At 30.8% G+C, this 25,272-nt stretch overlaps 9 protein-coding genes and 1 non-coding gene across 10 annotated transcripts; 4 read left to right on the top strand and 6 right to left on the bottom strand.

Annotated features, from left to right (window-relative positions):
• Nucleotides 1-262: 262 nt before the first annotated feature.
• On the bottom strand, nt 263-893 carry BX663DRAFT_434613 (uncharacterized protein; the record flags this gene model as incomplete). The annotated part of the gene is made up of 2 exons (XM_051523074.1): nt 263-656; nt 763-893. Coding segments are annotated over 2 exons (525 nt in total), but the record flags the coding sequence as incomplete, so codon positions are not given.
• Nucleotides 894-1,370: 477 nt separating this feature from the next.
• Nucleotides 1,371-2,896, top strand: BX663DRAFT_53496 (uncharacterized protein). Its single transcript, XM_051530588.1, has 3 exons — nt 1,371-1,982; nt 2,047-2,746; nt 2,827-2,896. Exons 1-2 carry the CDS (start codon nt 1,763-1,765, stop codon nt 2,643-2,645), a joined length of 819 nt encoding a protein of 272 aa, XP_051382845.1. The 5' UTR covers nt 1,371-1,762; the 3' UTR covers nt 2,646-2,746; nt 2,827-2,896.
• BX663DRAFT_508680 (G-patch domain-containing protein) lies at nt 2,725-3,445 on the top strand. The gene has a single exon (XM_051527519.1). It carries the CDS (start codon nt 3,068-3,070, stop codon nt 3,353-3,355), a length of 288 nt encoding a protein of 95 aa, XP_051382846.1. The 5' UTR covers nt 2,725-3,067; the 3' UTR covers nt 3,356-3,445.
• An 800-nt stretch (nt 3,446-4,245) lies between these two features.
• On the top strand, nt 4,246-6,741 carry BX663DRAFT_434488 (uncharacterized protein; the record flags this gene model as incomplete). The annotated part of the gene is made up of 2 exons (XM_051523067.1): nt 4,246-5,286; nt 5,419-6,741. 2 exons carry the CDS (start codon nt 4,246-4,248, stop codon nt 6,739-6,741), a joined length of 2,364 nt encoding a protein of 787 aa, XP_051382847.1.
• Nucleotides 6,742-6,883: 142 nt separating this feature from the next.
• BX663DRAFT_486161 (GPI transamidase component-like protein) lies at nt 6,884-8,528 on the bottom strand (the record flags this gene model as incomplete). Its single annotated transcript, XM_051524659.1, has 6 exons — nt 6,884-7,122; nt 7,319-7,443; nt 7,507-7,650; nt 7,730-8,199; nt 8,257-8,321; nt 8,390-8,528. 6 exons carry the CDS (start codon nt 8,526-8,528, stop codon nt 6,884-6,886), a joined length of 1,182 nt encoding a protein of 393 aa, XP_051382848.1.
• Nucleotides 8,529-8,623: 95 nt separating this feature from the next.
• Nucleotides 8,624-10,673, bottom strand: BX663DRAFT_508691 (cytochrome P450). The gene is made up of 6 exons (XM_051527520.1): nt 10,432-10,673; nt 10,250-10,323; nt 9,999-10,158; nt 9,790-9,909; nt 9,189-9,707; nt 8,624-9,080 (listed from the first exon to the last, which is right to left on the bottom strand). The coding sequence occupies exons 1-6, from the start codon at nt 10,656-10,658 to the stop codon at nt 8,654-8,656; spliced, it is 1,527 nt and encodes a 508-aa protein (XP_051382849.1). The 5' UTR covers nt 10,659-10,673; the 3' UTR covers nt 8,624-8,653.
• A 247-nt stretch (nt 10,674-10,920) lies between these two features.
• Nucleotides 10,921-12,364, bottom strand: BX663DRAFT_472415 (histidinol-phosphate aminotransferase). The gene is made up of 2 exons (XM_051524174.1): nt 11,915-12,364; nt 10,921-11,825 (listed from the first exon to the last, which is right to left on the bottom strand). Exons 1-2 carry the CDS (start codon nt 12,341-12,343, stop codon nt 11,118-11,120), a joined length of 1,137 nt encoding a protein of 378 aa, XP_051382850.1. The 5' UTR covers nt 12,344-12,364; the 3' UTR covers nt 10,921-11,117.
• Nucleotides 12,365-15,612: 3,248 nt separating this feature from the next.
• BX663DRAFT_t76 lies at nt 15,613-15,685 on the top strand. The gene has a single exon. It is a non-coding gene; the product is annotated as a tRNA-Ala (tRNA).
• Nucleotides 15,686-17,082: 1,397 nt separating this feature from the next.
• Nucleotides 17,083-20,058, bottom strand: BX663DRAFT_53650 (uncharacterized protein). The gene is made up of 2 exons (XM_051530630.1): nt 19,875-20,058; nt 17,083-19,776 (listed from the first exon to the last, which is right to left on the bottom strand). Exons 1-2 carry the CDS (start codon nt 20,014-20,016, stop codon nt 17,144-17,146), a joined length of 2,775 nt encoding a protein of 924 aa, XP_051382851.1. The 5' UTR covers nt 20,017-20,058; the 3' UTR covers nt 17,083-17,143.
• A 3,663-nt stretch (nt 20,059-23,721) lies between these two features.
• On the bottom strand, nt 23,722-24,799 carry BX663DRAFT_508697 (uncharacterized protein). Its single transcript, XM_051527521.1, has 3 exons — nt 24,354-24,799; nt 24,202-24,296; nt 23,722-24,122 (listed from the first exon to the last, which is right to left on the bottom strand). Exons 1-3 carry the CDS (start codon nt 24,701-24,703, stop codon nt 23,821-23,823), a joined length of 747 nt encoding a protein of 248 aa, XP_051382852.1. The 5' UTR covers nt 24,704-24,799; the 3' UTR covers nt 23,722-23,820.
• Nucleotides 24,800-25,272: the final 473 nt, after the last annotated feature.

The raw sequence follows: 25,272 nt of genomic DNA on the forward strand, positions 1-25,272 counted from the left end.
AGGAGGCATTAAAAGCATGGGAGACTGAAGCAGTGAGGATGGATGAAGTGGTAGAAGCGGTAGCAATTGAGCTAGTGGCATTATGGAAGACAGATGAAGGAAGAAGAGTAGTATGATTGAAAGTAGCGGTGGCATTATGAAGAGAGGTAAAAGTAGAAGTAAAAGCAGTGGAAGTGGCAGTAGTAACAGTGGTAAGGGCAGTAGCTTCAGTAGTAGGAGTAGCAGTTGCTGTAGTTTCGGTAGTAGTTTCAGTGGTAGCTTCTGTAGTAGTTGTAGTTTCAGTGGTAGCTTCTGTAGTAGCTGTAGTTTCAGTAGTAGCTGCTGTAGTAGTTTCTGTAGTAGCTTCTGTAGTAGCTTCTGTAGTAGGAGTAGCAGTTACTGTAGTAAGAGTAGTAGCTTCTGTAGTAGTAGTAGTTTCGGTAGAAACAACACCTTCTTCATGCTTGATAGTAAAGAGACCAGAGTAAGAAACATTAGGATTATTACCTAATTCAAGAGCATAGTCATCAGCAGCTGGCAAATCAGTAGGAACATTCCAAACATAAGAGCCAGCATTAGCATCAACATCTTGGGCAATGGTAGCAACATACTGAAGGTCACTAGGAAGACCTTTAGCTAAAACAATCTTAGGAATAACAGAGACTTGTGGGTTAATCCTAATTATCATAAGTTAGTTTAACTTCAATTACACCATATATATATAAAAAAAGAATCTCTAATTTTTGAATTATAAAGAAAAGAAAAGAAAAAAATAATACTTACCAACTGATAGTAGCGGGTTTACCAGCAACATAAACAGCGCCCTTAAGAGGAGAAGTTATACTGACAATATTATATTGAGCAGAAACAACAGAAACACCAAGGGCAACAATAGCAGCAAAGATAGACTTCATCCTATTCTCTTTATATATAAATGTATATATCCAAAAAGATGCTAAATAAAAATAAGGAAATAAAAGAAAAGATCTCTTTTTTTTTTTGTTGAGGCTTTTCTTAGCTTTATATTTATATGAAATATTTTGGCATCATCATCGGATAAAGAATCTGAAATTTCTTCTTCCAAGAAAAAATATAAAATTAGACATGACACTATTTTGTAGATTGAATAACATTAAAACTCCGAATAGTTTCTATCTTTTTTAAAATAAATAAAATTTTGTATTTCCTATCATGGCATTGTTAAAAGATTGACTATTAGTTAGTTAATGATTATTAATAACCTCTTCTGAAACAAGACTTTCCATTATTTATTAACAACAAAACACATATGAAAAAAAAAAAGACTATACAGAGATAAAAAAAAGAAAAAGAAAAAAAAAGGGCTCTTAAAATAATGATTGAATAATACACTCTTGCTCCCCTTTTTAACAATTTTGACGTCTTTATGTGCCTCAAGAATAAATAAATAAATAAAGGAAATCCATATTTAAATGTTAAACACTCAATTACGTTTTTCTGTTATAACACACTCTTATTTTTTGTAAGCATATAACATTCACTACTACTGCTGCTGCTGCTGCTGCTATTACTGCTGCTGCTACAACTACTACTGCTGCTACTACAACTACCACTACTGCTACTACCACTACTACTACCACTACTACTACCACTACTATTGTTGTTGATGTGCAACCTTACTATTTTTAATTATTTCAAAGTTTGGATCTTTTTTTTTATTATAATTATTATTATTTTTTAAGAAAAAATTTTTTTTATTTATTTCTATTTTAGCCAAACTTATTTTTATCTTTATTATATAATAATGGTAAAATATCGTACAGGAAAGCAAAGAGGATATGGATTTAACAAGACAAGAATAGTCAGGGAATACAACGGTAATAATAGCAACTATGAGCACTATAATAACAGCAGCTATGAGCGCTATAATAACAGCAACTATGAGCACTATAATAACAGCAACTATGGGCACTATAATAACAGTCATAACAATGTTCAAGAAGGAAATACAATAGAAGAGGAAGGTTAGATGATTCGATTACTATCACAATAATCCCTTTCTAATTTTATTTTTATTTTTTTTTTTAGTTTTTATTGTGAGAAATGAATCTAATGTAAATTTTATACCACCTACACCCTCCTTTAAACAAGCTTCTTCATTTTCTATGACACAATTGATGAATAATAATAATAATTCTATACAAGATTTTAATACTCGGCCGTCAAAAGACATTAATGAGGACGAACAAGCTGGATTCTTTTTTGATTTATCAGCACAACAAAATACAGAAAATAATAGAGGATTAGGTTACAATAAAACTGATAAAAAACAGGCTGCTTTCTTAAAACATAAAAAGAAAATCATTCAAGATGAGAATGTATATATTGATGATGATGATGAAAATGATGATGTGTTATCCATTAGTAGCAGCGAGGATATTGAAATTATCAAAGGCCTATCTCATTGGGCTAATAAAGATATTTTGAGAGATGAAGCTAATGATAATAGTGAAAGTATCGATGCTATTAATCAAGACAACCAGTTTGAGATGGGCGATTTAATCCAGATGCTTAAAACAATGCTTATTAGTGATATTTGTGATAATGAGAAACCAAGAGTAAATACGCAAAATACATTCAGGAGTAATAGAAAATCAAATCCTCCACCCATGTCGATTAAGAAGTAGTAAAGTATACACGTTTATTATTGCTATCATTTGCTTATACTAATAGAAACATTTATTTATAGTATTACAGAGAATCTTATTAAAAATAAGGATATAAAAACGTAAGCTACATAATGTTATAGGAAGAAGAATACTTTTTCTCTAATCTTTCTTTCTTTTTCTTCCTCATATATATACAAAGGCTTCGATTACATAATGTGACGCCTTTTGGTCTTAATACAATCATCCCAGAACTAGCTGAACTCTATAAGCTTCAATATTTTACAGAAACCATACCCAATCATTATAATAATGGTAAATCTGATTCAATTGTTATTGTTGATCTTGTCAGGACAGAATTTACATCTAAACCGGATTACAGAAAGAGAAAGGCCCAACGTAAAAAGTTCCTTGAAAAGCATAACCTTCCAGTAGAATCATTTATGAAATCCAACAAAAAATCAAATCCAGAATTAGGTCAATCCTTTATAAAATCCAACACAAAATCAAGTCCAGAGTTAGATCAACGACCACAAAAGCAAAAGAAACAACAACGTATAGTAGAAGTAGCTTCCAATTCGGCTCCCATTTCTTCATCCAATGTGGGGCATCGTATGTTGGCAGCTATGGGATGGAAAGAAGGTGAAGGTATTGGAAGTTCAAATTCGAATGGCATTAAAGAGCCCATCAAAGCTTATGTGAGAGTAAACAGAAGAGGTTTAGGTGCATAGCATATTATTATACCAATTATATCTATATGAATATATAGAATAAAAATTTCTTTTATTATTGTTATAAATAAAAAAGTAATTTTGATTCAATCAATTATTGTACAAAAGAGATGTATAAGGTGAGCGAGCAGTAGTGTTAAAATTGAATCAGATTCAAACTCTGATACTTGAAAGGACACAATCATAAAGCGTTTACTTGGCACTGTTTAATGATACTAGGCTTTCGTGGAATGATGCCAACGATAAAGTCAAAACTTCAATCTTCAGTGTATTGTTTTTCTTTCTAATGATTGAAATGAGTGTAATGATACATTTATACACATAAATACGCTTATGCTCAATACATTGATAACAAGAAAATGTCGTCAAGTATCGACATTACTACAAACTAGCTTTAGAGGATAAAAGAAAGAAGACTAACATCTTTTATAAAGAATACCACTATCATGAAAAAAGGGTTGTATTTAGATATAATACTAAACCATACTCTTAGTCCCTTCCCTTATGTAATGTAATCCTTTAGTAGGAAAACGAATGATTATCTCTTTCAACCAATCATTAACGTTTACATAAATAACTCATATTTCTATAAAGCATATGATGAGGGCGATGAGCAATTTTAATTGGCTTACTAATTTCCCTATTATTGGAAGCTTTTTTTTTTCTTATCTCTACGCAACATATTTCACACCCCCGCTTTTATTTTCCTTTTTTTTTTTTTTATTATTTACTTTGTTTTTTTTTTCTATTATTAATATTTTTTGTCTACTTTATAACCATTTCTCTTTTTTTTTGTTTTTGTTTTTTTTTCTTACTTTATAAACTTCAAAACAAATTAAAAAAAAAAAAAAGTAAATAATCTAAATCAAATTGAAATGTCTCAATCGCAGATGTTTGGAGCGTCATCTTCATTTCTGTCTTCAAAACAACCTTTGAGACGCAATTCAGCACCTAGTTTAGATGATTCTTATTTTACAAACTCTACCATTACTAATGATAGTCGATTATTTTCATCAGTTGAGTTATCAATGAAGCAACCTGTACCATCACCAACTAATTCTTCCGCAGCTAGGACTCATCAACACCGTCTTAATGCAGCACAGGAACAACGTACTTATCGAGACAGTTGTCAACGCCTCATGTCCCACATTCATTCTGTCATGGGGATATGTCAGGATCTTAAACAACACAAGTTCCCTATTATTTATCCTTTCTCACAACGTAAACCAGTTCGCTCTCATACTTTAGACACCATAGAGGCTGTCCACACTAACCCATTCTCCAACAATAATCGCTATCTCAATCATGACCTTAGTATCTTATCACTCGATCTTAAGCTCGGTCATACCTCTACTGATCTTAGCTCACTTGAATCCAAATCTATTTCTACTCTTTTCTCAGATCGTCTTGAACAATCCCTTAAACATCTTCAGAACTTACACAGCCGTGTTAAAGATACTGCCTCTAAAGTTTTAGTTACTGGTGATCTCAACTCGGGTAAATCAACTTTTGTAAATGCCCTTTTGAAACGTGAGCTGTTGCCGGCTGACCAACAGCCTTGCACCAACTTGTTCTGTGAAGTTTTAGATGCTGTCCTTATGAATGATGGACTGGAACAGATTCATGCAATTCCAAACGACGTCGAAGTCTATAATCGATTAGATCCTTCTACCTATCATGTTATTGAATGGCGTCATCTTTATAAGGTGATTACAGAAGACTATGAACATTATAAGATGTTAAAGGTCTATGCAAATGATGCACGTACTGCGCAAGAATCATTGTTACATAACGGTGTCGTAGATATTGCCCTCATTGATTCACCTGGTCTTAATACAGATTCAGTCAAGACAACTGCTGTTTTTGCACGACAAGAAGAAATTGATGTTGTTGTCTTTGTAGTGAGTGCAGAGAACCATTTCACATTATCTGTAAGTTGAATATTTAAATTTATTTATTTCTATTACAATGTTTAACTTTCTTTCTCTCTCTCTCTCCGTCTCTCTCTCTTTTTTTTTTTTTTTTTTTTTTTTGTTCTTTTGTGTGTGTATATACTTTTTTAGGGTAAGGAATTTTTGTGGAACGCAGCTAATGAAAAGACCCACATCTTTATTGTTGTGAATCGTTTCGACTCGATTCGTGATAAGGATCGTTGTAGACGTCTCATTTTAGAACAAATCCGTCAATTATCTCCTGCCACTTATGCTGATGCTGATGACCTTGTTCATTTTGTATCTGCTGGTAATGTGGATTTAGAACCCGGATCTCGTCAAGTGGATAGCCCCGACTTTGCACGTCTCGAGCAACGTTTGAGAGCGTTTGTATTAGAGAATCGCACAAAATCCAAGTTGTTACCTGCCAAGAATTATCTTGTCAACTTATTAATGGATGTGCATGTAGTAGCTGATGCAAGTTGTGAACATGCTCAACGAGAAGCTGCGCAAGCAACATCACAGCTCGAACAAGATTTGCCTGCCTATCAACAACTTTTGAAAGTACGAGATTGTTTATTGGATCAAGTTGAACACGTTGCTGAATCGACTGTGGCAGTTGTCCAGCGACATGCTAAGGAAGCCCTTAGTCATGCCGTTGAAGGCATTCGTGATGCTATTCATATTGAATATCCAGGTATCCTTTTGATTTGGCAGTATGCACAAGATGTCGCTGATTCCATGTCACAAACACTTCTTCAAAGTTTAGTGGCAGAGGAACAAGAGACTAAGAAGACGACAGCGACTTGTTTAGATCAATTGCATCGCATGGGGACTGAACATTTAGGTCCTTATACGATGACTGCGAATGTGAATCAAATCAGTGCCCCTAATCATAAGATTGAGGTCGCGGTTGAATTGACAGACTTCTTTGATTTCATTGTGGATGACAAACTGTCAGGTACTGCATTATCTGTTGGTGCTGCGGCCATGTTAGGTGGTCGTATGTTGGGTTTTAAGGATGCCATGACAAGTATGTGGACCATCTCGACTCTAATGCCATCCCATCATGTACGTCGTTGGGTGACCCCCGTTGTGGGTATTGCATCACTTGGTTTGATCGTGTATGTCGTGAGTGATATGCGACATGCTGTTGAACGCAAATTGGTTAGAAAATTTAAGAAGGCTGTACAAGAATCAGGGTATATTGAAAGTCAAGCACGTCGTTTAGGTCGTGAGAGTCGCAAGGTATTGAGAATGGAAGGCTGGGAAATTCAAAACCGTATTCAAAGAGCCATTGAAGCCAAGGAACAACAACGACATGAAATGGAGATGAAGGCATTGACTTCAAAGGAGATGGCCGCTTATTTTGCAAGTGTTTTAGCCAAATCAGATGGATTATTAGAAAAAGTAGAGATGGTTCCGACTGATACTATAAGTGCAAATAATGCTTAAAAAATATAAATATATATATATATATACTATATATGTATATGCTATATCATTTTCACTGCTATTTTATTGCTTTTTTTATTTTATTATTATTCTTATTCTTATTATTACCATTATTAAATAAATAAATTTTACATTATATATTTTATTTATGAATAACTAACTTTCCAATGGATTCAGGATGTTCCAAGTCAAATTCTCTTCGAAGTGCAGCGTAAACTAAATCAATTAACAGTAAGACTTGTCCAAGATTATAAACTAATGTAATAGCATAAAAGAAGTTTGCATTTCCACTGCCTGCATAAATCCATAAATGCCAAAAAATAGGTGCCAATACAGAGGCATACAAGAATAAATTAGAAACTAAAAATCCATACCTGCAATCTATAGATATATGCATTTGCATATAAAGGTAAAAAAAAAAAAAAAAAAAAAAAAAAAAAAAAAAAAAAAAAAAAAAAAAAAAAAAAAAAAAAAAAAAAAATCAAATAAATATAAAATACCAAAAAAAAAAAAAAAAAAAAAAAAAAATCAAATAAATATAAAATACCAAAAAAAAAAAAAAAAAAAAAATCCTTACATTTGAAAAGTTCATCATGCATAGAGACTAGTGATAAATAAAAGGCGGCATCACCGGCAGATGGATAACTTTTAAATATTGCCATAATACTACAAAGTACCGTCATTGCAAAGATGGGTTGTTTCCTACAAATAAAACAAAAGTAATACTATTTAAAAAATGTGTAGAAAAAAAAAAAAGGCTATTACCTTAGACGTATGCAAATGGGTGCAGTAAAGATAAACATGTGGAACTGAAATGCCACCATAAAAAATGATCGAAATTGATCAAATATTTCAATAAAAAAATACCAAAACATGCCTACATTGGGTGTTAAATCTGATAAAAATAAACTGTATAAATCATATCAAAATTAATTCTCTCCTTACTACTCTATTATCGTTGCTTCTGTTTTTTCCTTTTTTAACTTACATGATACCATAAGTAGCTCGAATAAAACTCCAGGACCCCACATAGAGCCTTGACATAGCAAATAGTCCAGTCAGATAGACTACAAATGAGCCTACGATAGATATATTGTTATTTAATATCATGATTAAAACAGGAACTAACATAATGGGATAAAGGCTTTGGTAAGCACCCAGGGCAATCCAAAACATGGCTTGATGGCTGTGTCCCTTAAGAGCACTAAGTAGACTAAGGACCATACTAAAATTAGTAAAGATGATGGTTGAGCGTGATACACAAGATAAGATGGTTAAAGGGTTAAAGAGATAAAGTGCAGCTACTGTACTAGGGGAAATAGTAGTATTTTCTTTGAGTTGAGCGATACGAGAAAGCGCATATGCAATAATAATATCAACTGTACTATACAAAAAGGGGATTGTATTAGAAAATGGAAAAGACATTATGAATGAAAATAGGCATAGTAATAAAGGTAACTAAAAATAAAACGTAATAATGAGTTTATAGGATGTAATATTATAAATATTTCTTACCTGATGGAAAGCATCACCATCATAAGGAGGTACATTATGATTATATAAATAAATGCCTTCTGTCACTAAACATTAAAAATAACATGTAAGATTTTGCAATGGCATTTTTTTTTAAAAAAAAAAAAAAAATTACATCGCTTAAAACTTGTAATGGGAGTTGAGAGTTCAATACGATCAGCGAGTGTATTTGCGACTGAAGGAAAATTAAACATGGCTAATCGAATAGCAAATGCTGTAATGTAGATGAGGTTTGTCCTCTTTAGTAATGTCATATTCCCTCTACCCCTTTTGTTTAAAAAATAAAATAAAGAAAAAGAAATATATGTAAATGAAATAAAAGAACTTTTTTTTTTTAATACACATGCTGTTTTTTAAATTAATAATTGATATCATTTATTTATTGATCTCGTTTTTCAACATATACTTTCATGCCTTCCTTCATTGGTAAGGTCAATGAAACTTGATATGTAATATTCTGATTTGGTACTAATTTAAACTTGTATTGTTTAACTAAAAATATCATAGCCACCAGGGCCTCAAGTGTTGCTAAATTTTGACCAAGACAGACACGAGGTCCAGCATGAAAGGCTGGCCATTGTCCTTGAGACTCACGTTTCAATTCACCATCAGGTGTAATCCATCGTTCTGGTCGGAACTCTCTTGCATCAGGACCCCAAACAGCCTCTGATCGTCCTTGAGCCCATGGACACCACATAACATAATCTCCTTTTCGGATAGCCGTACCGTCTGGCCATACATCATCATTCAATGCAAATTTTTGGTTAGCAGGAACAGAAGGATATAATCGTAAAACTTCATAGAATCTATTTGTTTATTTATTAAAAAAAAAAAAAAAAAAAAAAAAAAAAAAAAAGGACATATCAGTACAATAGATGTATACATATAAAGAAGGGGAGAATATAGATACTTACACAGCGTGTGCGTATGTCATTTTTTTAATAACTTCATATAATTGAGAAGCATCATTTGTCAATTCATCTGTTATATATTCATGAATCTCTTTCAATAAATGATTCTCAACTCGTGGGTGCAACAATAACATATAAAAGGCCCAAGAAAGGGCTTGTGCAGTTGTATCTCTTCCTGCAATTACAAAATTTAATACAATATCTCTTAATTCTTTGTTGTTTAGAGGCTGTCCATGTTCATTATGAGCATTCATAAAACGAGATAAGAGATCATTGTTGTTATTAGCTTCTGGATTTTGGCGTCGTTCTTCAATAACTTGATGGGCAAAATTGTCAACTGTCTTCAAGTGTTGTGTGGTTGTCTTTTCACCAGGATTAATAAAATTTTTAAAAGCTGCAGTTAGTTTCCAAAATGGATTAACAAAACGTTGGAAGGAGTCGAGTTGGCAAGCATCAAAGGAAGCTGCAAATGGTACCTTATCTTTGCTTTTTAAGGCGTCCAATTCAACGCCAAATCCAAGTCTATTAGAAATAATGATAAATGACATTATATATATATATGTGTGTGTATATACATATTGATTTGTTTGTTTGTTAAAGTTACAGGATAAATGAATCTAATGTAAACCTAAACATGACATCATGGAAATCAATAATTTCATGACCATTTACTGCTTTATCTAAAATGTATTCAGACATCACATTAAGCTCCTTTACAAATACCCTATAAAAAATATATATATATAGAAAATATTTATTTAGTACTCGTAATAATTTTTTTTTTCTTCACTAGAGGTTCTAGATGATATATACTCGGTAAAACGATCTCGAAAGTTTTTCACGTTAAAGATATGACTTGCTGTTTTTCTTTGATATTTCCACTGTTCTCCGTTAGCATTAAAGATACCATGGCCTAATAAATCACCTGTAGCTGTGTTAAATTGGGGTCCTTTTACATAATTCTCGAAATTATCTATTTAAAGTATATATATTTATATACATGTATATATATAGTATTAATTAAAAGGGGAGAAAAGGAAGGGGCTATAAGTATCATATCTTACGTTTTAAAATATGTTCAACATTTCGTGGGTCAATTGTGGCTATTGCTCGAGGCATACCTAATGCTGAAGTAGTCCTATATAAGCCAAAATAATAATAATAATAATAAAACCCACCAGCACCAATAATTAGCTATGTATATATATATATATTTATATATATTGAAATAAGGTCTACTACATACGTTGTAAGTGAATTTAAATTTGTAAATCCAGACAAGAAAAATTCATGTATACGTTCTGAACTAGCCAAGATAGTTGGAAGACCACCAAGTAATGGCCATCCTTTGTTGTAGGCAATTCCTTCACGATTTTCATCAAAAATGGCACAATCTGGATATTTGATGACTAAAGCAGTAATAGTAAGCGCTGCAATACCTAGTGTACGATTGATGACTGTTGTAGTATCCATTTAATTAAATATAAGAAGAAAAAAAGAAAAGAAAGAATAAAGCACAAATATATACTTTTTTTTTCTCTTGTACTAGTAGCAGCTGTTTTACAAAGCATATGATTTATGCAATAAGAGGAAAAAAAAAAAAAAAAAAAAAAAAAAAAAAAAAAAAAAAAAAAAAAAAAAAAAAAACTCTTTACTATTTTAAAAAATAAATAAATAGAAATATATTGCATTTACATACAGCTCAATTTAAATATACGCATATTTATACATATCTCTTGAAGTAAAAAAAAGAACCTTTATTATACTGAATCGCTACTAAAACACAATAAGCTTGAAAAAATTGTTTATAAAAGGAAATTTAAAGATTAAATAAGTCTCAATGCCCAAAAAAAGTATAAATTACTTGTAACATAAATCATATATTGTACATGTGCTTATATAATATGACATTTTATTATTTGTTCTACATTACTATTGAATGGATTCTAATGCTTTTTCTAGCATATTATATAATGTTTTATTCTCCTCTTCAGTGCCAATCGTAACTCTCAAACATCCTTCACATCCATATTCTGTGCCTCTAAAACGAACAACGACACCTAGTTTTTCGGCCATTAATGAGTAAATCTTAAGTGCACGTTCATTATCTGCTTTGCCGTTATTGTTTAAAATTTCCATAAGAATAAAGTTGGCATCATTACCACCCAAGACACGTCCTACCCCTTTAAGTGTTTGCACCTTTTCGATTAAAAGTCCTCGTTGAGCAATAAGTCGTTTACGATGATCATACATCTTTGTCAATCCTTCGTCTGATAATGCCTCCTTGGCAATAAGAGCAGTAGGTGTACTAATATTATAGGGTGCCTTGGTATTATTGAAAATTTGAATCAAGTCGGGGTGTCCAACAGCAATACCCAAACGGATACCAGCCAAGCCAAAACTCTTACTGAGTGTTTGCATCACAACCAAGTTAGGGTATTTATCAACCCAAGCAGCTACAGAGCCTTCTTCCTTTTCTACGAAATCAACATAGGCTTCATCAACAACGACTAAACCTTGGAAATCTGATTCAAGAACGGCACGGATACTGTCATGACTGAGACAAGTACCAGTAGGGTTACCTGGTGAACATAAAAAGATAATCTTTATTTCAGGATTTGCTTTCAAAGCACTAAACAACTATATACAGATATATAAGTAAAAAAAAAAAAAAAAAAAAAAAATTAGTTCATACATATAAATACAATTAAGTTTTTTTATATACTTACATTATCTAAATCTAATTGATAAGCGCCATCTTTAACATTCAAAGGTGACTTGACAACTTCAACATCATTAATTTGAGCACATACGGAATACATGCCATATGTAGGTGGTGTAATCAAAATCTTATCCTTGGTAGGTACACATGCAACACGAATGACTAAATCAATCACTTCATCTGAACCAACACCCAAAAAAAGATTTTTAACGGAATTAAGTCCACGCAATTTAGTAAGAAGTTCTTTGACTTGAATTTGATAAGGATCTGGGTATCTGTTGAGATCGCCCTGAGGATTAGAGGCTAAGGAAGGACCATAGGCATTTTCATTAGCATCTAATAAAATACCTTCACTGTAATCATCACGAGCACAACGATAGGGCTTTAATGCTAAGATGTTAGGGCGAATAATTTTTGAAAGATCGAATTTTGACATTTGTGTTCAAAAAAAAAAAAACGAATAAAAAAAATTAAAATAAAATAAAAAGGACATCATTATCAAAATAAAAATCGGAAAGAGGAAAAAAAAAAAGTAGTATGAAGGATGACTCATTTAAAACTACGCAGTTTTTATCTGATTGCGGGAAAAGTCTAATGGCGTTATCGTTGTTCCTTAAAGATAAAGTATTATTGACTACCCAAGCTCTATTGAATAATAAAGTAATAGATTTAAAAGGTTTATAATAAAAGACTTTCAACTAAAGGTATATGTATACATATTAGGATAAAAGAGTTATTAGAACCGTCAGCCTATATAAGGAAAATCAAAGCTGTAAAAGAAATGAGTTAAAAAAAAGATTAAAAATAGAATAAATGACTAAAACAAAATAATGCTCCTTATCATATAAAACAACAGCAGTTAAAAAGGAGCTGCATTCATTATGATAAAGTAAAGAGAAGTTACATAAAAGAATATTTTACTTTAAGTAGGGAAAATTAAAGATTATCTGATTGAAATAAAAATAGCACGTATGCCTCTTTTTTTTTTGAATATGATTTATATAAAAGCTGCTGACGATAGCACCGCTTTACGGCTTATTAATACAGAATCTGACAACAAGTAATAATAATTCGATGATCATCAAAATAAGGTAATCAGAGTTAATATTTTTATTCTTTCAATTCCTATTACTTCACCAAAATCATTTCATTGGCCTATCTCTAAAATAAAAGGAGAACATTATTTGCATTCATTTACAATAATAATGATAATAGACACTAATAGTAGTCACTCGTGCAACATTTCATTAAGGATATAAAAAGGCACACATTTTTAATTCCCCCTCCCCTTTTTTATTTTCTCTTTTCTTTTTTTTTTTTTAATCAACCAATCAGCCGTAGCCGTGGAGCCCGCCTTGTTCACCACGTTAAATACTCGAACACAGAGGCAATATGGGGAGCCTGTTTTAAGTCGGGCTGTGAATCGCCCCGTCTGCATAGTGCCTCCGATGGGAGAGAGAGAATTATGTGCTACCTTCTATCAGCACAGAATCATAAGATAGTGAAGTAGTTTGAAAATAAAATAAAATAAAACATTAACTACAAACAACATTGGCTCATCATATACAAAAGTGTTAGACGTCTGAAGACTGTTTCGTAAAATAGCCCTTCTTGTTATAATAAACATTCAAGAGGTTAAAATGATATATGCATTATGAATGATACTTTCACTTATAACAAAAGACATTAAGTATCTGCTATATTGTTATTGTAATTAAGACCATTGAATAAACTCAAAATTGACAGTGTACATATAAACTATATCTTTGTTTCTAATCATTAAAAAGAAAAAGGTCTTTTAACGATATGTTTCTTGATTAAATAAGCGGATCATAAAAGTGTTTTAATTTAGATTCCCCTGAAACTCTCATAATCCATTTTAACATGGCAAACAATAGTATTAGATTGTTGACCATCATAATTTAAAGTAATACTTTAACATCAATTAACTATAACAAAAAAAACCAGTAGGTATACTTAAGCAGTTTCTTTCAATAGTTGATTACTAATATACAATAAATTGATTCTTCTTCTACTTATTAATGTCATGAATATATATTTACAATTAACACCTAAGTTTACTTTAATATAAAAACATGGACGTACAAAAATTAAAGCAGATTAGTTAATTGGCTATTTGTAAAGAGAGAAATAATAGCTTATTTCAAGTCAGGGTATTTAATATTAACTTATTGAGAACAAAAGGATTGTACTTATGAATTTTTGCGAATATATCAGATATAATAAATGAAAAAGTTGTGGGTTATCGCGACGTTTGAACACAAGTATACGATTTGACAAATATGGAAAAAGATCGTCCTTTATCGATGTTATAAAGACTGTTTATAGGTAGAAAAGTAATTACTGTTTAAAGGGATCCTTTATGTATTTATATAATTTAATTTGTCGTGAATTTGATGATCCAGTAAACCTGTTTCTTATTTTTATAATGCTGAAAATCATTTTAAGGGCTTATTATTTGCAAACGAAAATAGAACTCAACAAGAAATAGTTTAAATAGCTGTAAGGCCAGACAAGAATTTGTTTCTTTTATTATCATCAAAGAATTAAAAGACGTTTGATAAAAGATGTCTGAAAAAAAAAAGAGGCAAACTGCAGAAATCTTTCTATTCTTTAAGCTTTATAAATAATATTTAACAATTTGAAAATCTATACTATTCCCTTCTTATTCCAATAATTTTGAAATAAATGTTTTAAATACAAAAAGTTAAGGAAAGAGAAAACAGAAAAAGACAAGTCTGTGAAAATTCTGCATGGTTTATTAAGAAGAAAAAAAAATAATATGGAAAAAAAATGACAAGGGCTATTCATTTTTTTTTTTTTTTTTTGCATGGTAAGTGGTATTAATAGAAGTATGATTTGGACAAGTGAATACTAGTATAATAAAGCTTTATGTATAAATATCGTCTCCGAACAATTTCTGTTTACGTTGATATTAATTCACAGTGAATATTCCAGCTATAACCAATACTAATTAGTTACATGCTACTATTATTATTATCCTCTAAGATATTATTACATAATACAATGTACATACTTATTATTAATGCTTGAATACTCTAACAATAACTATTATTAAAACTGAATATAGAATAAATATTAGGCTGTAAAGTGCAAATACACCAGCTTTATTTTATTATTTAATAAATGACGGCTTATTCTTATTAACTTAGTTGTAAAGAGGACTACAATCATAACAATAAATATTAAGTATATGAGAATGTTTAAACACAGTTGTTGCAAAATAACTTAAAATTAATCATTGTTATATATATTCTCCTCTAATGTATGTGATTGACAAGCGCAAACGTTAAATGCATTGATCATTAAAGGATTAATAAATGAAAAGTGTAATTTATAAATGTAATAACATTTATCATTTTATAATAGAAGAATAATATATATTCTAATTCAACATCAAGTAAAATTGTAGTGGCCCATCAAGAAAGATTAATGCAAGAAAAGAAATACATTCCACAACCTAGTCGAATGCTGATGGGTAAATGTATAGCAAACTCGTTTAATAAATTCGGTCTGCTTAAAAAAACCCTCTTTTATTTCCAATAAAATTAAATAGCAGGACTTTCAATTTTACCTATTCTAATTGGGTCGAACATCGGCTAAATATTCGGCCCGAGTGTTAAAGATAATATATATACATCAAAATGAAAATTTCCATAAAATGGGGAAATGGTGTAGTGGCTATCACATTCGCTTTGCATGCGAAAGGCCCCGGGTTCAAACCCCGGTTTCTCCATTCGTTTTGTCTTTTTATTTTTTACATTGTTTTGTTTTTTTTTCTTTGTTGTGGAGAAATGTATTAGTTTGTCCCTGAGAGCATTGTATCATTTTGTTTCAGTGTCGATGGCCTCTGCAAAGTTTAGACCACTAAAAAATTAATTGTTTCAGTTTTTTGAAGCCAGGTACATATTAGAATATTTTGAAATTGATACTATATAGAAATACTTTTAAGCGAGTTTATTTTATCTTATTTTTTTGAACGAGATAGAATGATAAGTATTAAAACTATTTTAGGTTGTCCTCTTTGCACAGTTATCATTGCTGATCAATTCCAGCATTATCAATCCATCTAAATTGCTTACTTTCCTTATGTTTTCTTCATCAAGTTGACACTAAAAAATCCTTAAGAATAACAGTTATGTATACTCTTCGATACATGGTGTGCTTTTATTGTTGACTTCTTACTGTTTCGTTTTAACATATACTGTCCATGTTGTTGTTCTTTTTTTTTTTTAAAAAAAAATCTTTAGTAGAAATATAGCTACTTTTAAGAATATATTATACAAAGCTTATTTCTAAAAAGGATAATATGATTTATTTATGTAAGGTTTTTTCTCATATTTACTTTGAAGTAAACAAGTAATGTTTGTATTATTATTTTCACTTTTTAATTAATATGTGAATACTTTATTTAGCCAAACATTGCTTTCATCAATGAAATAATCAATTTGTATTGTTACCAATATATTTGTAGTGATAGTTTCTTCCTTTCTTTTTTTTTTTTTTTAAAGAACACCCCTGGGCAATTTTTATCTATAGTTTATCAATATGCACATTGGCTTTAAAATTCTATTACTAATAAATATGATTATGAATGCTACCAGCAGAAATTACTGCTATGAAGATATAAAGTTTTCTTTCCGTCTCCTTCCTTTATTTTATCATTTATTTAAACAAATGTATATGCAGTCGTTTACATAAGTACTGTACAGTAGTAAAGAAACAGCTTTACTTTAAAGTCTAATTATATATTGAAGCCTTTCAGTGTTCATATATAAAACTACATTTAATATATCATATAAATATCTATATAACAATAGGGAGTATATTTGATAGGAATATCCAGTCTAAAAAAAAAGATAATAATAGGCTGTAATAAAGATTTATTTATTATAGTATTGAAGCTGATATAGACTGTACAGTATACAGAGATACATATAAAAACTTGAGTTAGTATTTCAAGGCTTAAAGATTTGCCAATAGTATTTACTAAAAAAAAAAAAAAGATCCCCTTAATGTCTATATTATAAATTTAATTCTGTTTTCATTTTCCTTTAATATGTTATGAATAAATATAGTAACATTCTACTGAAAAATTAAACTGTACAAAAAAAAAAAAAAAAAAAAAAAAAAAGAAGGTTATATGTATGTATACATGGGTGAAAACAGAATAATAATATATAGGTATAACTCTTCATTTTTTAAATCCTTGTTGAACTGCTAACTTATTAATAAAATTTATCCAAACAGATGTTGAATTAGGCAAATCCTGTAACTTCTGATACTCTTCGAATACAGATCGAGCCATATTATTATCATTTAGACCTTTCATTAACGCATAGTAGCTTCGGGCCATTAACGGTCTATCCTTTTTAGATGTTTTACTCGTCCAAATCTTACGTATCATTTCACCATCTGACATTTCATGTGCTGCCCAGATCATTAAATCAAGTGTATTAGAATCTGGTTCTGGCATCTCAAAAAAAATTTCCTTTGCTATTGAGTAGCCTGCCGCTACTCCATCTCCAAACTGTATTAATGTTTTAAGCATTGAATTGTAATGCGTAGTTGATAGTTGTACATGATCTGATTTAAGCGTATTCCAAAAATCAAGTGCAGCTTTTGGCTGCTTTAAATAATAATATGCCATAATTGATGTTGTAATCGCTCTTGAATCTAACCAATTATGCTTTCTCAATTCGTTACATAATTCCTGAATTTTTGAAATTTTAGCAGAACCTGTAGAAGCATATGCTTCAATGAGTACCGTTAAGGCAGCTCCATCCATCTTCATGCCAGCATTCTGAATACCTTCTATTAGCTCAATTGCATACCAGGATCCTCGACTTTTTAAAAACATGGAAGCTAAAATTGTATAAAGTACAACATCACCGTGTATAGGTTTTTTTAACATAGTACGAAACGTTTCATAGGCTTTATCAAATTCAGATGCATCTGAATAACCTTTGATAAGACAGGCATAATGGACTACATTGGGTAATATTGCATAATGTGACATATGCTGCATAATTTGCTCTGCAGAATCCATTTTGCCACGTTTACTATATCCATAAATAAGATGTGAGAAAACGTAGGCGTTTGGCTTGATCCCTGCATCAATCATATCTTTAAAGATATGTTCGGCGGTAGATATGTCATCAAGATAAACGGCGTTACGAATTTTGAGAGCATAGGTGTAGATGTCAGGTTCTAACTGTGTATGTCTATCAAGTGAAGCTATAATATTTTCCAAATCCAATGATGCTAGGATATGATCTTGATTCCTGGGTTTATAATATAGTTTACCTACAGTGTGAAGAATAGTATTGTAGGTACGCGTTTCTAATCTACCATTATTGACCGTCATAACTTGCTCCAAAAGATCTATAAACCCTTTATGATCGCCTTTATAATTCGTCAGTTGAATATTAGACGAAACTTGATCGATTAAGTCCGGCTGATTCGCTAATAAAGATCGTAACTGTGGCTTTAAAAGATCTGCCTCTTGAGGATATTTTAATGAACAGTTTAACAATGCATTATAAATAAAAGAATTAACTGGAATTCCCTTTTGTCGCATTACATCTAAATACTTTAGACATTCTATAACTTCTCCCTTTTCAGCATAATGCCCAATGAAGTTACCATAAGTAACTGTATCTGGATCTAACTTAAGTCTAACCATGCTATCATACATAATGAAAGCTAGATCGTTATTATTATTTGCCAAATAATAGTGCATAAGCGTATTGAATGTATATGTGTCAGGCATCACTTTATATGCTACCGTTTTTGATTTAGCCTTTTTCTTCCGTTTACCACTATTACCACCTTTTCCCTTCTTTTTTGGCATAAAAAACATGTCTTTAGTCCGTTTAATTTGCTCATCATTGTTTGCCCTCGTATAACACTTTAGTAGTATATTGAGTATTTCTGTGTCTGGTTGATATCCCATATCAATCATAGATCGATACAGGTCATTCACAGATTTGATTGTTTCAGCCATTTCCTCCTCTTGCTTCATATGAACCAAATACTTTATATGATCGGCTAAACCATTTAATAATCGCTTGAATGTCGTCCTATTAGGATTTATCTTGTCCAAAAATTCTTGTACCTTTTCCTTCCCATGTCTTGTATGACATCGCTTCAAGTAAAACTCCAAAAGTATATGATAGGTGGTACGGTTATGTTCAGTAATTTCTTGAGCAATTTGTTCAAACGTCGTTACATCATCCATATTAGCCATTAATAACAGATTATAAAAAGTTGTGTCTGCTATCTTTCGTCGCACTACAACATCTTGTTCAAGAGCTTTTATTTTAGCTGCCATCAAATGTTTATTATCTTTAAGATGTTGTACATAAACAGATAATAATTGGTTACAAAGCTCAATATCTTTGGATGATTTTCGAAAAATGCGCTCTGCTTGAGGGAGTTGATCGAGTAAACCATAAAGTTCAATAATAAGACCAGTTTCGTGCGTGTCCCAGGTATTATGAGTTGCTAAAACATTTAACCTTTCAAGATAGATTTGCTGAAGTTTTCCAAAATTAAGTTTAAGGCAATTTCGATTCTCTAAGGTGTCATTTAAAAGAGAATCGAGTAACATACGAGCTGTGAGACGAGGCAATCGTGTATGATTATCATCAAATAATTTCCAAGCTTCATCATATTGAAAGTGCTGTAGATGACCATGAATGGCCATGGCTATAGATGACGAAGTCAGATGTTTGTTGATTTTTGAAGCAATTTGAATAGGAATTCGCTGTTTGCCAGACGATTTCAATTGCCGTAAATGCCGGTGTAGATCTATATCATGTGTTGCTATGAAAATAATAATAATAATAAAAAAAAGAGAAATGAAACAGGGGAAAATATGTTAATAAGAAAGAAAAATTAAGACTTTTTATGCTTGGTTTTACCTAGCTTAGATCTTACTACTAGACTAGAAGCCTGTCTTAGTTGATGGTAAGAAAATAGGAACATTTTCCATTGCTGTAAAATACGATGATTAGTGTTTCGTAAAGCTTCTAAATGCAGGTGTTGACACCGCATATGAACCATGGTCACTTATTATAAAACCAGCAAAAAATAAGATACTCCAAGTCTTTTTTTTTTTTTTTTTTTTTTTTTTTTTTTTTTTTTTTTTTTTAAAAAAAAGAAAACAACCATTGGGCAATGTTTATTCAGCCCTAGCTATGATTTTTGATAAGTTGTTATAAATAACAGGCTTCTTAATATTGCGGGGTGTATTTAATATTACAGAAATTAAAAAGAATTATTCCCTTTTTCAGCCCTTGAAGAATTTATTACATTGTTCCTATCCAAGTCAGGTCAAAAGAAATGAAACAATAACAAAAGAAAAAAAAATACTTTGAGTAATAAGGATAAAAGACGTTAAAGGAAGGAGATATTAAGAGCACAAATATTAGAGATACTCGTCATTTTTAGGGCAATTTTCACCACTAGAATAAAGAACAAAATAAATTCATATTTTAGACGACTACAAGTAATATATAAGCACTTTACATGTAGGGATCTACATCTTAAAGATAATAATTTTGTACAGCTAATATTGTTAAGTTTATTTACTGAATTTTACAAAATATCCTTAATGAGTTCAAATAGATATAGCAATTTTCAGAAGACTTTTATCAACATTAATACCCCATTTTTAAAGTATAATAGGTCCGCACGGAGAAATATGCAAGAGTCACAGAATAATTAGTCTTATTGAGAGAATCTCTATTATATGTATTAAAGATTTGAAGAAGTTTGAATTCTTTAATACTAAGCAACATTGTTATTAAATAATTTAAATATACTTGCAATGAGTCCTTAGAATTATTAACAAACATATTATTAATTGCTATGAATAGCACTAGTTATTAACCCTTCATAGTTAATAATGATTAAGTTTTGTCTCTTGAAAATAAATCCGATAGCTTAACACATCAAAAATAATATATCTTTTCCTTGAATACCTCTTTTTCTATAGATAAATTAGCAGATGATATACTAGTATAATTGCTGATAAAAGGATAGCCGTGATATTTATTTGGTCTAACTTCAAAAAAATAATATAAAATAAAATAAAAAATGCAATAGAAGGAAATTAACCTACAATTATTACGACTTGCCACAATGTTTAGAACTTGGGATTTTTTTTTATATAGAAGCTATCAAATAGAAAGGAAAGAAATCGGTGAAGGCAGTTGTAATTGGTGATACATATGTAGACAGTGAATAGATTGAAACTTATATAATAAATGATTGTAACGGAAAGGATAGGGTGAAAGGCCACTATATAATAGCCATCCAAGGCGTCAAGGGATATAACAAGTGCAGTTTTAGTTCATCATTGGCAGTTACAGTACAAAATCACTTGTCAAGGCATTACAACAAGCTGAAAGGTATTTGGAATAACGATCTAAATGTCTTTCAGTCAAATTGTGTATAAAGAAGGAAGATCGAGTAGACGTGAAGAGCTGCTGGTATAAACTATCAGTTAAAGGTATAGACCTTCTCTAGAAAGAAGATTTGAGCAACCAGTACCTTTGTAAGTAATTGATGAGAGTAAGATTGAAGATGTATCAAGAACCTAGTAAGCAAAGTGTCCTAAGAGAGGTACAAAGACCGGATGATGTTCTGGGCTTGACGTATACTTGTACATTTGTAACAGCTACAGCCCATTAGGAGATGACAATTTTAAATAATCCATTATTACACCAATCTCTACTTGATGTCAAAATCATGTCTCTAGTAATAACATTTATTTTGTATAAACATATTGCTTTTCCTGATACAATTTTTTGTATTATTAAATCTTTAATATATTAAATGAAGCTTTCACAGGCTCTTGTCTTTTATTTTTACATCTTCCTTCTTTGCTTTTTTTTTTTTTTTGTTCTTTTTTGCCTATCGGAACATATATAAAACTTTTTACAAAATATGTGTTACACTCATTATTCTTATTAATGATATGGAGGATTTGGCTCTTAACGAGAACAATAGAATCTTATTTGCAAACACTATAAAAGTAGATGGTTATCGATCGATTTTGTTTCCAATAGAAGAAGAAACGATACAGAGGCTGATTTGATGAAAAATACTGATATAAAGCTAGAAAATTCTGTACTTGAAGAAATACAGCATGCATATCGGCTCAAGCTTCTCGGCCCTGGAGGAAAATGTGTATTTACTGCTGCAGCTGGAATGAACAAAAAAAAGACCACGAGATCAGACGGTGTGTAATAAAGATATTATCACAAGACAAAGCCTACCAAATATGAATAGAAGCTGAAGATAATCAAATATGAGACTGGTACCACCAATAGACTTTCTCAAGAAATACTCATCATGTCTATGTAAATTATTTTGCAGCGGTTACAGCCCTTAATTTATTATATTATTCTTTTAAAAATAACCAAAAACCACTTCCATTTATATTAAGGGAGACAGAGAACATCTAAAGAAATGGAGAATATATTTATTCATATAGGCACCAAATACAATAAACAGAAAAGAACAAGCAAGAAAAAAAATACCAAAAGGAAACAGAAAAAAGTTACCACCTCTAAATAAGTAACTGATTTTAGCTTTGACAATCAGGGCTTATCTAATCATTGTCCTAAAAGAGTCAAATGTGGAAACTTGCTGATTTTTGAAGGGATAAAGAAAAAGTACTTCTAATAGTTTTTTTGTTCTGGGATGTTTGAAAAAAGAAATCAATAAAAATCAAGAGTAGCAAGTGTGGCGTTACTGGTATGCTCTAAAGAACGCTGAGGTAAAGAGAAACCGCCGGAGACTTAATCGCTGTTACTGTTGATAAATGCAAAACGTCAAGAATATGCAATGAATGGAGAAATAATACTCCAGCTAGTATTTCGAATACGAAAAGTTATAGTGTTCTGGTATACAATAACTGTAAGATGCTGTGACATCGCGATAAAAAACACTTTCTAGAATATGTTGTCTATTTTGCTTTTTATATGGAGTGCAAAAGATCAGCCTTAGGTTCATAGGAAAAAAGTAACCCAACTTTTTTTAATAGCTGTAATAAACAAGGTTTCCGTTTTGCGTATTTATAGTACTACAAGTAAAATATCTGAACGTAAGCCTTGATTTATCTGAAAACTAACTTTTTTATCTAAATTTAATTTTGGTTTTTTTCTTATAAAAACAATATATGAATTCAAAGTATCTTTATAAAATCCATTGACGTCTAAGGCAGCTATCAGACAAGTGAAATTCAAATACACATTTGTTATACCATCGAGCTGCTTAAAAAAAATAATTTAATTCGTTGTCTACACATGTACTGTCGTTTATATCCTCTTTTCTCAGTTGTTGATTCAATATCCTTTCTTCTTTTATTAAACCATCTTATCCCTTACATTATATTTCTCTTTGGAAAGAGTAGAAGGAGACGAAGAGATAAAAAAAAAGGAGAGAGGTAAAATAAAATTATAGGAATGTAATAAGAAAAATGATTTATTAGCTTTGGTTGTGAAAAAACCATCGTAGGAATTTAGAACCAGGATTCTCAATAGGAGGGAGGAGTTTATCATGAAATATATAATATAATTCATGAAAAATGATGCATATTTCAGGCAAGAAAATAGTCCTTTTTATTTTAAGATTTTTACATGAATTTCTACTTTCTATTTCACTATTATTTTGTTGAGCTAATTTATACAATCCAATATCATTTAGACACTATGTGCTCACGAAGATCAAAATTTAAGATTATAAAACAAAATAAAATTACGGTACCTTTATTATAAATTTGAAAGCCAGATGAATTAAATAAAAATTAAAAAAAAAATAGCTTCATTTTCAAAACTGTGAAAACACTTTATTGAAAGTTTATGAATTATCAATATGTAAGTTATTAAATTGCTGCTGAAATTGTATTGAACTTCCTCTTTGATGTCTTGTATTATTCTTTTTAGCTCCTTCAATCATTTCCTCTAGTTCTATAATTCTAGCTTGGTATCGATTTACTTCTTCTCGAAGTTCCTTTATGTGATCAACTGAAAGTTTTAAAATAGTTCCTTTGTTGATCGCCCTTCCATTGGCGCCTACTTGACCTGCAGAAGCAATGGCCATAACATTTGAACTTGTGGGAGCTGTATCAATTAATCTTTCTGGTAACAAACTACAAAGCTCTATGATATATGTGAGTTTTACTATTATACATCAATATATATATATATATATATATATATATTCGTATATATACTTCACCATGGATTCGTTCATTAATATTATCCCTCCTTCTTCGTTCCACTGCATTATGCGATTCTCTTCTCCGACGACGTTTTTCAAATATTTCTTGAAGACTATAAACATAATTAATAACAAGAAATATATAATCAAGGAAAAACTAAATAACCTACTTTCTTTGTTGTTGCTGAATTAATTCTTCACTATTTTCTTCAGTTAAAACAGTTGAATTAGAAGGTGAAATGATAATTAAATCATCTCGATTTGTGGTAGTCGGGGATTGTCCAAAGGACGATGTAGAATCAAAACTTGTACTACCAAACCATGCTGGTTGATTATTAGGTGGTGAATTCATAGCAGAAGCAAAAGAGGGACTTTGTCGTTGATTATTGTAATTAAAGAAATGATTGTTTCGTACAACAGGAACAGCACTAACAGTTGTATGAGATGTCATAGAGTTGAATTGTTCATTATTATTAGTAGGCGATTCAAGATGATATTCAGATTCTGGAGGTGAGTACATTATCTTTTGAAAGAATAAAAATATTAAGGAGAGAGAAAAAAAAACAAAACAAAAAAAATACGAGTTTATTTTACTTACGTATTTTATCGTTTTTATTAGAAAAAAAAAAAAGGAAGAAACAAAGAAAAACAACAAAATGAAATTATATAAATATATTTTTTTGTGAAACTTGTAAACGGATAAAACTTGCATCATGCATTAGGAGTACAGTTATTCTATACTCAATTTGAGTACCTTTACAAAATTTTTGGAGCAACATTCTAAAGCGAATTCAGTATAATTCTTAAACTAAATTCACTTAAATAAGAGATTATATTGTTACATTTCATCAACTGGGATTAGCCGAATTACAGGAATAATCTAGTAGTGCTTTTAAAACATTATACTAAATAGAGGTTTTGTTATTCTAGTCATAACTTTCAAGATTCAACTGTATCAGTAATAAATCTCTATACGATATGAGGTCGTGTATCTGGTCATTTTACACATTTTTGTAATAAGGTACATGCAGTCACAGCTAGTATGCAATGAAATCTAAAATAGGAACTGGACATTATTATTGTCATGGA

This window comes from Cokeromyces recurvatus, assembly GCF_025118155.1.
Source record: "Cokeromyces recurvatus strain NRRL 2243 chromosome Unknown BX663scaffold_12, whole genome shotgun sequence".
Taxonomy (NCBI): Eukaryota; Fungi; Mucoromycota; class Mucoromycetes; order Mucorales; family Mucoraceae; genus Cokeromyces; species Cokeromyces recurvatus.